This window comes from Raphanus sativus, unplaced genomic scaffold (genome assembly GCF_000801105.2).
Source record: "Raphanus sativus cultivar WK10039 unplaced genomic scaffold, ASM80110v3 Scaffold2311, whole genome shotgun sequence".
Classification (NCBI taxonomy): domain Eukaryota; kingdom Viridiplantae; phylum Streptophyta; class Magnoliopsida; order Brassicales; family Brassicaceae; genus Raphanus; species Raphanus sativus.
In genome coordinates, this window is record NW_026617620.1 from 1 (window position 1) to 16,214 (window position 16,214).

General features: G+C 33.0%; 2 protein-coding genes, 1 long non-coding RNA gene and 1 pseudogene across 3 annotated transcripts; all 4 read right to left on the reverse strand.

Annotated features, from left to right (window-relative positions):
* Positions 1 to 1,683: 1,683 nt before the first annotated feature.
* LOC130505484 (uncharacterized) lies at positions 1,684 to 2,520 on the reverse strand. The gene is made up of 3 exons (XR_008941698.1): positions 2,381 to 2,520; positions 2,106 to 2,175; positions 1,684 to 2,002 (listed from the first exon to the last, which is right to left on the reverse strand). It is a non-coding gene; the product is annotated as an uncharacterized LOC130505484 (long non-coding RNA).
* A 4,130-nt stretch (positions 2,521 to 6,650) lies between these two features.
* On the reverse strand, positions 6,651 to 8,662 carry LOC108837265 (MATH domain and coiled-coil domain-containing protein At2g42460-like). Its single transcript, XM_018610326.2, has 5 exons — positions 8,572 to 8,662; positions 8,363 to 8,468; positions 8,130 to 8,293; positions 7,390 to 7,592; positions 6,651 to 7,183 (listed from the first exon to the last, which is right to left on the reverse strand). Exons 1-5 carry the CDS (start codon positions 8,600 to 8,602, stop codon positions 6,761 to 6,763), a joined length of 927 nt encoding a protein of 308 aa, XP_018465828.1. The 5' UTR covers positions 8,603 to 8,662; the 3' UTR covers positions 6,651 to 6,760.
* Positions 8,663 to 11,174: 2,512 nt separating this feature from the next.
* On the reverse strand, positions 11,175 to 12,679 carry LOC130505483 (MATH domain and coiled-coil domain-containing protein At2g42460-like). Its single transcript, XM_057000099.1, has 4 exons — positions 12,531 to 12,679; positions 12,276 to 12,436; positions 11,824 to 12,029; positions 11,175 to 11,688 (listed from the first exon to the last, which is right to left on the reverse strand). The coding sequence occupies exons 1-4, from the start codon at positions 12,620 to 12,622 to the stop codon at positions 11,302 to 11,304; spliced, it is 846 nt and encodes a 281-aa protein (XP_056856079.1). The 5' UTR covers positions 12,623 to 12,679; the 3' UTR covers positions 11,175 to 11,301.
* A 176-nt stretch (positions 12,680 to 12,855) lies between these two features.
* On the reverse strand, positions 12,856 to 16,209 carry LOC130505486 (amine oxidase [copper-containing] zeta, peroxisomal-like; annotated as a pseudogene).
* Positions 16,210 to 16,214: the final 5 nt, after the last annotated feature.

Genomic DNA, 16,214 nt, shown 5'->3' on the forward strand with positions numbered 1-16,214 from the left:
TGATCTCATTTTGGTGCAAATTGTATTTATAACACTAAATTCATGTAATATAAGTACTATTCTGCACATAATGCTATGGTAAATTTAGCGTAAATCATTTTGAATAGGATTAAATGAGAAATAAATTATATTTCATTCATTTAAAATAATACTCTCTCTGTTTTTGAAATAATAACATGTTTACTTCTGATAATTTATGGTTTAATGCTTCTGGCTAAGACAACTTCATTTTGCGAGTTTTTGTGCTTTGAAATTATCTAAAATACAACAAAATAATTTACATTATAATTTAATTTATTGGTTACTTTTAATTAGTTTTTATCGAAAGCAAAATAAATTTACAGTTTTTATAAAATAAATATAATATATTAACTCATTATCTTATATGCGTCTATTAAAATGTTTATTTTATTAAATATAAATAAATTCTTTGATTTGTATCTAATTATATAATTAATTATTGAACATACTTACTTACTTTTCATATAAATTTTCAAAAAGAAAAGTTGATGTACATTTTTCTTATAATTATATCAGAATATATGTAAACGTAAAAAACTTCACAAAAATTTATGAAAGTATAGTTACTTATCTTAGATAAAGAACCTAACCAAATGCAATGAATAAAAGTAGATCCGTTTTAGCTAATTAAAATTAGAAATATTTTAATTCAGTTTACAGAAACTATATGTAAGTTAATATATCTTGAAACTTATAACCGAACAATTCTAAATTCTTATACTAAAATCAAAATTTAACTAAAACAAACAAAATATTGTTACTTGTAATAATTGTATTTGTTATTATACATATAAATTACAGAAACTCAAGATAAATTAATAAATGAAACTATAATTTTAACTAACTGTTATGATTAAACTACTTTGAAAATTTAAAATATGTGTGCATGGGCTTTTAAACTTCAAATTGATCAATATTTTATTTTAAAAAAATCTAAATACAATATTTATCAAATCATATATTTATCTAGAATAAAATTTATGAATCTAAGACAACAAACTAAACACATTAAAAACTAATTAAAATTAAAATAATAATGTTATGAGTGAATTCAGAAAAGTATATACAATCTGATATATATATACACTATCCAGATACTTTATATCGACATGACCAATTAAAATAATATAATATTGTTTGAAATAAATCATATTTACACGCACAGTCAAATATTACAAAAGAATTTATAACTAAGTAAAAATATTATTAATGAATTGTTGTAGTGTGCTTACTTTATAAATATTTACACCCACTGTCAAAATTACCTAGTATGATATATGAAGCTAATATTATTTATAATTTTAAATATACGTGTCATAATGTTTAAAATAAAACAATGACTTATTCTGATATTCATAATAAATATAAAGTTTCTGTTCAGTTGGCTGTCATCTTCGCTACTTCAGTTGTGTTGCAGAACCTTCGAACTTCGAAGCAAGGAGAAGATACTTTTCTTATAACACAATTGGAATTTTTGTATCTCTGAGAAACAAACTACCTAAATTATTTTCCACCAAATAGCCAAACGAAATCAACCTTGAATGTCAATCTACTAAACTTCCCTGGTTGTGTGGTGCTTTGTTATTTTTGTATTCTTTTTGTAGTCGTCTCTTCACTGTTTAGACAAAAGTTTGTCTAATTGAAACTTTAACACATTTTAACTTTTGTGCTCAATATCGCTTCTACACACATCTAAAATACATAGGTTCATTTCCAGAATAAAACATTTCCTTAATTGTACTCGAATTGAAAAAAAAAAGTTGAATGGACTTAGTTTCATGGACACCAACAGCAGATACGGTTTGGTTCAAAATTTTGTGTCTTGAAACCAAATTTGGATGTCGCAAATGTGCCATTGCATTGCTTTGGTGATGTCATTGAGGAAGAGGTCCGGGTCTCTCTTGTAACTTTTGTTGTACTCTCAAACACCATTTCTAGGTACCGCCATGTTTTCAATCTGTAATTGCAAGGACCACTGTATCTGGGCATTAAAATCAAACAACAGATATAATAGGACTAATACTCTTTTTGGTTAGAAAGCAGACAAAAGTTAGTTTTAGCAGCTATGCAGGTGACATCATTACCTTGATCTTCTCACGGAAACGTTCCTAAGCTTCCATATGTAGCATTGAATCTTATGTGATCTAAATGCTCCTGGTAAAGAAAAAGGGACAAAATTAAACATGTAAGTAATACTATAACAATCAAATTTTGAACAAATATGAAAGAATGATTCCATGTTTGTTGTGTAGTCAGAACATAAAATTTCTCAAGTTCTAATGTCAAGAAATTTGATATCTTTGGTAGATGTCATCATCTTCACGGAAGGAAATGATATGCAAGATCAGAAAATTCAAACCTGTTAGTCTGTGACAGCAGCCTACGCCCAAAAGATATTTCACTGAATACTCCGCAACTTTCTTCAGTTCTTGCTACTGGGAACTACTCGCAGTGTCTATTGCCGCAGCGGTCAACCGTAGCGTTCAAATGAGCAGCCACTATGATGAAACGACCTCCAAGGAGGCAAAAAGTAAAGATAGGTAAAGAGTCACAAATAAGGTGGAGAAGTTTGCTGAGTCATAAATGACAGAAGTGGTGGCCATGGAAACTTTATTCAGATCTTCTACGCTGGTGTTGCTCTTACGCCTCATGTCCATCTTCCAGTTAATCTTCTTATCTGAATGATAACCAATAAAATTTTAAAACAACAGCAAATCAATCATCTTGATAGGAAAAAAAAAAGATTTTTGATCCACAAAGCACCCAGCTTTCTTATGTATAGAACCAAAAAGAGTACAGAGCTGAACAATATTACTAACCTTATCTTCCAGATTCTCTGTTCAAGAAATAATTTTAAAAAGTGATTATTTTGAAACGTGAATTACAAACTTGGCATTATAGAAATAAACGAAAGCGCCATAGAAATATTTATATGTATTCAGTAGAGACGGAAGTGATGGAAAGAATAAGCTAAAGGAGGAACCTTATCATGGGTTTGCCTATGATTTGCATGTGTGCTTGCTCATGAGTCGAGAGGGAGTGATGATTCCAATGATCCGACTCTGGAATATTGGATTGAACTATGCGCCAATCGACGCCGCATTCGCCGTTCCAGCGTAATCTCCGGTGATACTGTGGCTGAGAGAAAGAAAAAAAGAGTTTATGAGTGACATTGAGATCTTCCCAGAAACGGATAAGGATAAGGCCAGTAACAACTGACTGAGCAGTTATTCCGAGGAGAAAATCTAGGAGACAGGACCTCTATATACATATAGGAGGATGGAGAACGCTTTAGGTGAAGATGAGTCGTTTCGTCCGTTTAGATCGGTAGAGGAATCGAAGAGATCGAGAACCAAAAACGACTCGCCCGAAGATGAACCACACTCAAACGGATCTCAAAACGGGCTGTGACAAAAAACCAACTTCGAAGCCCATCCGAACTTTCGGTTCAAGCCCACCAGACACAAGACAGTGACGACGTGGAGGTCTCCTGGTTTCTGATTGGTTGGAATTAAACTGATGATGTGGACACAGTATCCTTTGAGGTTATTCACCTTTTAATATAGTATTGATGCTCGACGTCGACTTTGTATTTTTAATTTGTCTTTATATGTACCGACACCTTGGCAACCTTGCACGTCACATCATACAAAAACGTAGACTATATACCATAAACAAATTTTGATTTAGTAAACTAATAGAAATGATTAGTTTAATCATACCACAAAATATCTTAAATCACATAGAAGGGATCCATCGATATCTAAGTAAGGGAGTTTGGACACCCGTACACGTTTGATTAATCTTCACACGGTAAGAAAAGTACTAATCCTTTGTTATTGGTATTAATACTATTTTTCTAATGAAAGGTGAAAACGAGTTTGTATACTACAAAACTGATATTCCCGAAATGCTAATCACGTTTGTCATTGACTTGAGGATAATTAGCTTATTAATCGTTAGCATGTAAAAGCGAACATCCTAGGCAACCCCGGAAGAAAAATAGTGAACGATAGAAATCCTTCCGCTTACATATACCAGGGATATCGTGAATGTCTAAAAAAAAATTTAATTTGTGTTCATAAATTCGACATCTAGCAACATTTTTTTTATCCATTCATATTTAACATCTGATACGCTAACTAATTGACATCCTCATTAGCTATCCAGTAAATCTGCAACCTGTGTAAATATAAGAAAATAATAATCTATCCCAATTTAGAAACTCCACACAATAGTAAAACCATTTTTAAACATAGCGCAATAATATATACATACCCAGAAAAATAGTTAAGGCGAGATTTTTTAACAGAAATAAAAAATGAATCTCCATGAGTTCCTCTCAGATCTATGCGAACTCTTTCGGTCCGTCCAAAAAGTTGTGTTTCTTTTTTATTGGTTTTTCCTGTAGTTATCAGCTATGTAAACAATTTTGTTCGCCTCATCCTTGAAACTACCAGTGTGTTCTAATTCAAATTTGAAGTATGAGAAATTAGTGAATCCTTCCATGGCGTACATGTCTCAGTGGACAACTTCAGAAAGTAGAACAAAGAACATAGAAAAGTTATACTAATCAAGTTTTCAGTAGGACTATGAAATTATATCAATTTAAGGAGTTTCAATGATATGTGACACTGAATAGAGCGATTTAGAGTGTAATGGTTTATCATTGGATGTGAGAGTTAAGCGACAAAATGGGAGAACCCTATGCCATATTCAAAGACAGTGCAAAAGAATAGACGGTTAGGAAGCTTTTTGGGTATGTCTGACGCATCAGCCTCACCTTTTAAAGGTTATTTAGAAACTGAGTGCCATAGGCCGCAAGTTAATTTAAAATGACCCAACAATCATTAATTCATTACATAATCACGTTCGATAACAAACTGCCGAGGGCCGTAAAATCACCGGAAAAACGTAATTCGGACACCAATGATGATGATTTAAACTGACTCAGTCCAAAAACCGAAATTCTTAAAAACTTAATTTTTCACTCGTTTCATCCTATAATCGAGTAGTATATTTAAAAATTCATGAAGTTTTCATGAAAATGGCAAAAACGAAGAAACTGATGTATAACTCTTGAAAAATTATGAGCTGTCGGAGTCAATATTGCAGAAAGTCTAAAAGTCTAAAGAAGAAGACGACTTGTAAAAATCATAATTGCCTTTCATTAAATTTAATCATAAAAAATGCAAAACACATGTTCACTATTCGAACTCGGGTTGTGAGCTTCTTTAATGATACATAAACCACTGCACTAAGTGATATTTAGTGATATTTATATGAATACATATTATTTTAAAACAAAAATATAAAGATGAGTCCCACAAACATTTATTAAAATCTGATGTGGACACCTTAAGAAGAGAAGAAAGTGTCTCATTATATATATGATTTTTTTTCTTGTTACACAAAAATGTCATTTTACAATTCTAATATAAATTATATTTATAATCAACTGAAAATTAATTATAAACTACATTAATTTTTAAATAATTTTATTTATCTCAAATACTATTGGTCAGAGATGTGTAATTAATAACAACAAACATATATTTCTGTCACTTTTTAATCTATGTGAAAAATATCAAAATGACGCTTATTAAAAAAGGAGAGAATACAAAACTATGACATTTTTGATAAATTTTCCCGGTTATATGAGGTGGGATATTCGATAACCAGATTGCAATCAATTTTCAAAAATGAAAATGAACTGTGTTCATTACTTTTTTAGAGTAACTGTGTCTCATTGCTCTCTTAATAGACCTGAGCCCTACCTACAAATAGGGTTGTACATTTTATCCGTTAAATTTGATTCGATTCGTTATTCGTTTCGATACGATCCAAAAATTCTGGATATTCGTAAACTTTCGAATCAAAACAAATACTAAAAATTAATATCCATTAAAATCGAAACAAATCACAAATATTAAAAAAATATATCATGCAAAAAAAAAATTTACAAACAAAAATTTGTATCGAATTTTAATTTTTATCTTATATATCATGCAAACAAATATTTTACAAAACAAATTTTGTATCGAATTTTTAAGATTATTTGTATTAATCAAAACAAATGAGATATTCGTAAGTATTCGTAAATATCCACAAATATTTATTTATTTTCCGGATATCCGTTTTTCAGGATATCCGTATATTCCAGAAACAAAACAAATAAAAAAATTAGATATTCGTAACTTACGAATCAAATCACAAATACCTTCAAAACCCCGGATATTCGATATGTGACCAGACCTACGTACAAGGCTACGACTACAACTCGAAAGGTGATTGATAAAAACAAGCATATACAAGGGTACTTGCGTCTTTTGATCTTTTAAGTTTTAACCCTTCAATGTTTGTAAAATAAAACGCTTTTGCTGCAAGGAAAATTCATCTAGTTTTTTTTTGTTTGGTAGAATAGCTGTTCATAAATGATCTCGTCGTGTTGACAGACGAGCTCGGTGATTTCCAGATAAAGGGAGCGATATAAGCACTACTACAGTTCTTTCGATCAAACTCAATCACTGTTAGGAAATCACCTTCCCCGAAAGTCCTGTTAACAGAGTTGTGTTGACAGAAACCAATCAATAAAAATAAACTCAGCTATTGTGTTGAAAAGTGATGAGAACTAAAAAGAAGATGCAACAATGAACATAGCACAAAAGCAGTTTACAAAAAAAAAACAATGACCATAGTAACCATAAATCACAGAAGAATTACATGAACCTCCAGACTTTTATTTTCGACGTAAAACAATGTCGTCAAAAGACACAAGCTTAGCAACAGCAGCAGCAGCAGATTTAGACTTTTCCCTTTTCAGTTCAACTTTGAGATCCAACAAAGTCAGCTCCAGGTTCTTGATGCGTTGCTCAACTTCTTGGACCCGAGATCCATCCGCATCTGCATTGTTTCTCTCCAAGGACACCTCCTCAAGCTTTGACTTTAACCAATCCAGCTTGAATCCCGCTTCTGCTAGCTCATTCAACTGGCTCTCAGCGTTGCTTAGCTCAGTATTAGAAAAGCTCTGTGGAGGCTTGCGCAGTGTCTCGATGAGGCTGAGAAGAAGATTCATGTATGCTGCCTTCACACCTTTGTCCTTTGGTTTGAAATCAATAGCAATGTTTGGGTGTTCCTTGAAAATTTTGTGCACCGAATCATACTGCCAGCAAGAAAAGGTGTGCAGGTTGTTACAAATGAAAGTCATATATCAATAAGTACTGGAGAGATAATTAATATATAAAAATGGTTAGAGTCAATCCAGTTATGGCCAGTTTTAAATTGAAAACTTATATTGAACATAGGTCAAATACTATTATTTAGTTAACCACAACATCCAGTTATCCAAAGGGAAGCTCCTTAACATACCTGACTATAAAGAACCTCAAAACCCTTGAGAACTAACGTCTCTTGCCCGGTTAACTCTGCTTCATGAACAATGTCAACTACTTCTACATCCACTTTAATGATCAGTTTGCTATTTTCCAGAAATCCTTCTTCTTTAAGCTTGCTAAGTGGCAATGTCTTATGACCCCAGGGTGAGAGCTGAGCGCAGAATAAACATGATCTTTCTGCAAGACAAAAAAATATTAAAATATAAACTCTTCTTTCAAGCAGGTATGGTGTAAAATTTATGTTCCTATATACTCAAAATATGGAAGATATTCTGGACAATAGCCCTGATTTCTTCATGATCCACTTTTATATCTTTCATATACTCTAGTGTTTACTCGAGAAGTTCTCACTAAATGTTTGGTATCAACTGAAAGGTCAAACATTCCTCCCTAAAAAAATATTTTTCGCAATAGTATCAATGTTTAAACCAAAATAAAAACATTACATTTATTTCATAAACTAAGATGTTATGCATAAAACACAATGATTAAACAATTTTTTTTCTTTCTACAAAAATATAATCAAACTGCAAAATATAATTGGTTAAATTGTTTTCAATAAATTTTAAACATAGAAATGCCAAAAAATTACATTTATAAACATCATTTTTTTATAAAAAAAAACATCATATATTACAAGAGGGATGGGATATAAAACATGGAAGAAGATTTTGTTTTGATCAAAAACATGGAAGAAGATATGATCACTATTACCAGTTGCGCGGTGGAGAACCTTTCCGGATTGGTTCAAAAGAGTGAATCGAAAGTTAGCTTTCCTTTCCCATCCAGTTCGCAATGATTTAGGATTATAAACGCATAGGTACACACTCAAGTGATCATCAAATAATATGGTTTCCTTGGGATGAACTAGAAGATACCTAAAGGATTAAAAACAAAGAGTACTCATTCTAGCTAGTTTCATATAAACATTGATTCTTCTCGCTTACCATTCACACCCGCCGCTTAAAAACTTTGGAGACTTTATCGGATATATATTGTCGGAGAAGTTATCTATCTCGAACGTGTAACTCGTTTGCAACTGATCACTCTTATCTGTTCAAAAACGATCTCTTAGCCTTTGTTTCTTTGAGTTTTGAGGGATAAAACAACCAAACAAAGCTGAAGGCGAAGGAAATCATGAGAAATTACGACTTACCTGAGATACTCTTCTGCATTTGATTCCCCATATCTTATGATGAGGCTTCTTCATTCAAGCGGTAGAATAGTTTTTGAAAGAAAGTGCAAAGCGAAACCCTAATTATTTAGGAGAGATTAAACACCGAGTATTTATAAGCCTAAATCTACAAAATCTCACAAAATATAATACTGGATAAATTTCCTTACAATTTAGTTACAAGATTTACAACAAAAAGAATCTTGTAACTGAATACAAAACAATAACTGTATCAAAATTTCAGTTTGAAAAAGTTCAATTATAATATTTAGGTTTTGTAAGATTTTATTTTTACATGATACATTCATCTATATTATTAAAACTGAATTACAAATTATATTTATTTGAAAATATGGATAGTAATTTTTTAAAAAAGAAGTTTATTTGAAAATATAGATATTAGATTAAAAAAGAAGTTTGTTTGGAGCAGTTTTAAAAGAAAAAAAAGTTTGTTTTGGAAATATGGATAGTAGTTTTTAAAAAAGATTTGTTTGGAAACATAGATAACAGATTAAAAAAAAAATTTTGGAAACATGAATAAACGTTTAAGAGAATGAATAATTTTTTTTAAAACATGAATTTTGGATTTTTATATATTCAAGTATTTAAACCAACTTAAAAGATCATATATATATTTTGGATGTTTTATATACATTAAATCTAAAATGATTAATATATATCAGTATATAAGTCTATTTTGGATACATTTGGGTATTCAAAATATTTTTTTTTCGGATCAGATGTGGTTTCAGTTTTCTAGATACAAAAAATTGAATAATTTGGATATTTAATTAATTTCAGTTCGGATTTGATACTATTTTTTGGATAGGGATCGGTCAATTTTTTGGATTCAGGTTTTTTTGCCCAGCCTTAATATTAACATGAAAAATAAATAACAATATATCTTATAAAAAATACACTCAAACGGACACACATATCAAAATCTAAATCTAGTATTATTATTTAAATTTGAAATATTCTATATAACTAAATTGGAATAGAATAAACCAATAAAACAATGCTCTCTATGAATATGGATAGATAGAAACTTTAAAATAGGTTCTCTCGGCTACCCAAAAAAAATATTACTCCGTACTAGTTAATTTCGAAAAAATTAAGGAGACTTAATATGTTTACTAGATTTTGACCCGCGCTTCGAAAGCGCGGGTATTATTTTTCACTTTTATAAAATATATTATTTGTTTGTAATTATTGAATTTATTTATTTTAATAAAATTTTCTTTATAATAAATTCGACATAGAGTGTCTCTGATAAACTATGTATTTCTTTAGTTTTTTTTATTCGCTCTTCAATCAACATATTTATTTGGCTTGTTGTTAAAATAAATGATTATACTTTGATCTCTGCACCTCCGCGGATGTATATTTTTAAAAATATGATGATATTTGTTTTTCATGTAATTATTATGGTTTGGCAAAATGAATCCGAGGAACAGAACTGATACCAATCCGTAAATATAGTACCAAATCTGAACATAAATTGATTAAATATTCGAATTATTTAAAATTTTGTTAGTTAGAGAACCGAATCGGATCCGAACCGAAGTATTCGTGTACCTGAATTTATCTAAAAATAGATTTATATATTTATATATATATATTATTTTTGTATTTTGATGTATATAAAACATCAAGAATGATACCTTTAAATTACTTTAAAATACTTGAAAATATATATAGATAGTCAAAAACAAATATCTGAAATAGTTAAAGTATATTCAAATCACCAAAAAAATACTTAAAATAATTATTGATTTCGTATCCAAATTTTTAAATCATACCAATTGATATGTTAAGCTTAGGTATTCTGACATATGTTATTAAATTTATAGGTAATATATTACTTTATTTATAGATTTTGAGAAATTTAAAATATATAGTGATTTAAAACTTTAAAAATAATTTAAATATGTTATCCAAACCCAAACCAAACCCGTAAAGATCCGAATCAAACTCAAACAAAAATTTAGAAACATCGTAATAGGACTGAAATATTTGACCTTGAAAACCCGAAACGCAAACTGATCAGAACCAAACCCGTATGGATGTCTGAAAACCCATCCTTAGTCATTATTATATATCGTATAATTTCATCATATAATTAATCATATTTTATATGTACCATAATATAAGTAATGATATAATTAATACTTATTTAATATGTATCATCATATAAATAATTACATATATTATATTTTAAAATTTAATATGAAATATGAAATATAAAAACCATAATTTGAATTGGTATTTTAAATTGGGCTTTGTATTGTATTTTTCTTATATATATTGACAACATTCTTTTATAATGGATTTAATAACTTAAGCCCATTATTTTTTCTATTTAATACTACTATCTTTGTTTCCAAACAATTTTTTTTTAAAAGACTACAATCCATGTTTCCAAACACACCAAATTTTTTTAATACTCTTATCCAAGTATCCAAACACACCGAATTTGTACTTCAGCTTTAATAAGATAGATGTGTCATAAACACTATAATATTACCAGGCCTAAGCACCTCATTTGGTTGTTTGACTGATCAAGCAAGGAGTATAGTGATGGGACAGCCAAAAAATGATTAAGAAAAACTATCAAGCAAACTTGTTTGAGATACAAAGGAAGACAAAAAAAACTAAAACAAAAAAATAAACACTCACCAAACTTTCACTAGAAAAACACATTTAGTGTTTTTAGAAGCAAGCCAAAAAGAATTTCTTTATCAAAATGCGTATGCACTCAAATGGAGAAACTCTTGGAGGAGCAGCAGCTGTAGCAGATTTGTTATTCTCCTTCTCCGGTTCAATTTTGAGTGCAGAAGATGGTTCCTTCCTCTTCAAGGAAACTTCCTCAAGCTTTGACTTCAACCAATCCAGCTTAAAGCCAGCATCAGTTAGCTCGCTCAACTCGCTGCCTGCGTTGCTTAGCTCAGTCTCCGACAAGCTCTGAGGAGGCTTGTCTAGTGTCTGGACTAGACCGAGGAGAATATTCATGTATGCTGTCTTCACCTCTCTGATTTCTGATCTAATATCTACCGCAACGTCTGGGTGCTTCACAAACATGTTGCATACTGAAACAGCCTGCCAGTGTTACACAGAAATGCTAACTAGATACAAAGTTCAGACTGTATCTTTAATTGGATATACAGACGAAAACAAAAAGAAAAGACCCAAAAATCCATATATATATATATATATACTGGTTCATTGACGTACCTGACTATTAAGAACATGGAAACCGTGAACAACTACAATCTCATTCTCTGTTGATTTTCCTTCATAAACAACTTTAGTTACTTTAATGTCGACTTCAATGGTTAGTTTGTTGTTCTCCATAAACCCATCTTGTTGAAGCTTGGTAAGAGTCAACACTTTGATAATACCCCAGCTTGGAGTCTCAGCACAGAACAATCTGCTTTTTTCTGTATGTACATAAAAAGATAAATCAACTTTTCTTTCATCAAATCAGGTATGATGTATAATCAATCGCACTGCTTATAAGACCATGTTCAATATATTTTGCTATTTTTTCTCTAAAACAAAATAATTTTCTTATATATATATATAGAGGAAAATAGAGAAATGTGTTAGAGGTGCCCTCTAACTTGTAAGTCCTGAAATTCAAGAGAAAAAAAAGAAAACTGAAGATATGATCATATCATTTATACCAACGGTTGTATGTAGAACTTTGCCAGATTGATTCAACAAAACAAAACAAAAACTAGCTTGTCTTCTCCATCCAGGTAGCAGTGTTCGAGGATTCACAACGCTTAGGGAGAGAGACAAGTGATCATCCACAATTTTTCCCTCCGGATAAACACAAAGATACCTAACAGAAGAAACCTTTTTACTATCAGCTCAAACATCTATCTAAGACGTTTCGTATAAGAAAGCTAAAGATCTTTATTATTCTCGTTTTGTACCATTCGCAGCCGCCGCTTGAGAAACGATCTGACTTCATCGCACTATTCTTTTCGGAAAAGTTGTTTATCTCCCAACTCAAAGCCTTCTCCATCTGCTAAAAAATGCTCTGTCGATTTAAGGGTTTAGTGCTTCCAAGTGTTGATTAGTAGTGTTTTATCCAGTTGTGGTATATAAACCTTCCAGGAATATTCCAGAAATATTTCATAAAAATCGGGATAGCTTTTACAATTATCAAAGAAATTAAATATTTTGTATGTCCTTAATTTTCGATAAGACATAATTTGATTTCTTCCGACTTAAATATGTATAATCGATTGCCATTCATAACAAAATAATCAGTCTTTAATATTGAACACTCCAATGTCTTATAGTCTGCAACCAACACATAAAACAACAAACGTTTCCAATTCGAAACTGAATTGAGCAACAACAATGTCTCCAGTGTATTAAAAGTATGTCACGTTTCAAAGCTTTGAAAGTAAACCAGTCTGAAGAGGCTTTGGTGCTACAACCTCTTTGACCTCACTGTCCTTAGTATCCATTTCGCATGCAGGATTCGGTGGGACATCGACGGCCGGTGAGCAGTTGAAAAATCCATGTGGCTGTGAAGACCAAAACATTTTATTTGTAGATTTTTTATTGTAAGTTAAAGTTACGTAACAGACAAAAGATTTTGACTTTACCATTAGTGTGAAACCAATATGTTCAACGGGCATAACCGGCCAATCTTCAAGTCTAGGAACATGTATGATCCCAAACACATACCTGTAAAACCAAAATCTCACATTTAAAATCACACCATTTCTGGTAATTAGTAGTTTAATGTGAGAAGGATACATACCAAAGAACGACATCAGATTCTTCCAAGGACCGGTTCTGTTGACCCATGTGGCGAGACCTCTCCAGCGCGTGGGTTTTGGTTTGGGAACTCTCCTCCTGGAAACTTCTCGTCAGGTGCATAACGGGTAACCCACAGATTATGCTTCAGGAATGCAGCTCTTCTTAAAACTTGGCCTCGGGTCGAGCTAGTGGCAAACAGTTTGAGCCCGGAACAAGTTTGTATCCCGTTAATTGACCCGTTCTGTTTACTGTCCTTGTGTTCCTTACCTGAAAACATATTAACAATGAGTTGTCGATAGCAACAAGAAGAAAACACTTAATTCATTGAATATATTGATGGTTTCAGATGAGAGAGGGAGACTAAGAATAGTGAACGAGATCGTGCAAGGTACAGTTCGCTTACAATCCAATGGCGAGCACTAAAAGGGTCACAGTCACGCGTCGCCTCTGCTTCAGATCTAAGTAACTTCTCTTCTGCATAAAAAGCATTGTTGTGGATATTGTTCTCACCGGGCTCGTCAACTTTGACATTCACCTCAACTACCTACAGATAAAAAGTTACATTCAGCTGACCACTCAGCAAAATCACCAACCTGACTACGTGTATCCTTAGTATTTTCAAGCACTAGGGATTCTACAAAAATATGTATGTGTTCAGCAAGAAGAACAGCAGTTACCTGGTTATAAGCTTCACCAGGTTTACAGTCAACGGACATATCCATGCGAGCGATAAAGAAATGTTGATGAACTGGTGCATACAACCCCGGAGCAATAGTAGTACCGTACTTTCGAGTTTCTCCTGGCTGCAGCGCTCCTAGACTGAGGATACCAGTAAGTTTTACTTCAGCTTCTATTTTCCCATCCTACAGTAAATCAGTCAAGACATAAATGATATTAAGTCTTCAAATGTCTATAAAGATGAAACACCATACATATCATCAAACAAATGAAACTCAGGTGGACACTTCAGCACTGTAAATCAAGTGTCCACAACTGAACAATGACAAGCAGGGTGTTAAGGCTTAAAGCCTTAAAACAATTGTGAGGTGCCAAACACAAGATTTATTCTCATGCAGGGACATATATTGTCTTCCTTTTAGAAAATAGATGCAAAGATGACTAGTATCTACTTTACTTTTAAAAATGATTAATCACGTTTCCCACTAACCTGGTAGAAGTGCCAGTAAAATCCATACTCGTAGTTAGCCACAGTACAAAGAAAGAGACAGTCAGCCTCCTAGATCTTCTCACTTCAGCCAATCCTGTTTCTCCAGTCCTGATGTTTCCACAAAATCCCATGGTCCTCTTCATGCAAGCATACGCAGTTCTCAATTGTTTCAACTCCTCCAGTGAAATTTGTGAAATGGGCATCAAAGTACTTGATAGATCCCAGACAGTCGCACCCCTATAAAACCTAATTGTTAACGCAAACCGAGTTCTGGTTATATATTGAGAACACATAAACTGATTTCAAACCTTCTTAAGCGAATGTGCGTTTTTTCCAAGACCATCCTCCCTGCATCAAAAGCATTCTTCCTGTAATGTGGCTCATTCGGATCACCATATGGCACAACCATCTCCACAAAACTTAGCCTGTGTGCAACAGGCCTTCGACCTCGACTGCCATCAACATATGCTACCGAATGTATGACCAAACCTTCCTTGGAGTGAACCCAATACGAAAGTTCCACTGTAAACAAAAAGTTTAGCCATATTTAGATACTACATCAGGTTTCAATTAGGGATGTTGGTGGAAAACTACCTTCTGCCACTCGACAAAGTAACCCCTTACGCGGAAACTTGGACCTTCAGGCTGAATAATCTCGAGAGGCTTAACGTCACTTCTATCAACACCACCTCTACTCTCACCTGGTGTATAATTCCTCAAAGGGTCAGATGGGGGAAGTGGCACAAACTTACGGTCTTCAAACTCGATCACCACCATATTTTGCATGTCTACAAGTATATAAATGCCCTCAACTGGACGAGCATAGCCATTTTCCATTGGGCAATCACTATCAGTTCGACAGTATAAAAGAGGCTTCGCAAGCCTGCGACTAGGAGCGTCAGCTTCACTATGATAACCCACACACCTGCACAATAAGTTCAGAGGCAGGCTCAAGGAAAAAGTACACCTTAATTTACAACTCTCAGCAACTAACAAGATGTTATTAACATTACCAGGGATCAACCATCACTAGATCCATGTCGTCGATACCTCTCCTCTTCATTGCCTCAATGAATGGAGGGAAGTCTTTGACAATGGCTTCACATTCAGCATACTCAGCCGCATCCTAAAATCACAATACTCTTAGACTGAGAAGCTCGAGAACAAAAAACAGCATCTAAAACTTCTTAGGACATACCATGGGTGGCTGAACATCAGGTATCACTTGCGAAGAAACCACTCTCCCCCTGTGATGCCCACCCCGAGTGACAGCATGAACGAAGATAACTCCACGATCCAACACTTGTCTCATTAGAAGTCTTGTTGTACACAACAAGTCTCGCTCGCCTCGGAGGAAGCTTCATAGGTATCACAGGTCCAGCTTTGTTTCTCGGAAGCAGTGGGGGGCTGGAACGGAGGGAAAAAGTAAGCATCTGCCAGCGCCACAACATGCTTCTCTGGCTCCACTGAACCCACCTCAATGAAACGCATGCTATCCCTAACCTGCCAAAGCAAAAAAACAAAACCGTTTCACCATATATCTTCAGCACCATGAATAATACATTTGATTTCGAGAATGTTTGTTTAGTGTTTGTACCTCAGGGTTAGCACCGGCGGCGCGAAACAGTGGCCACAGCAACTGATATCTCTGCAGCAGATAGAGGATCCAAGGGGT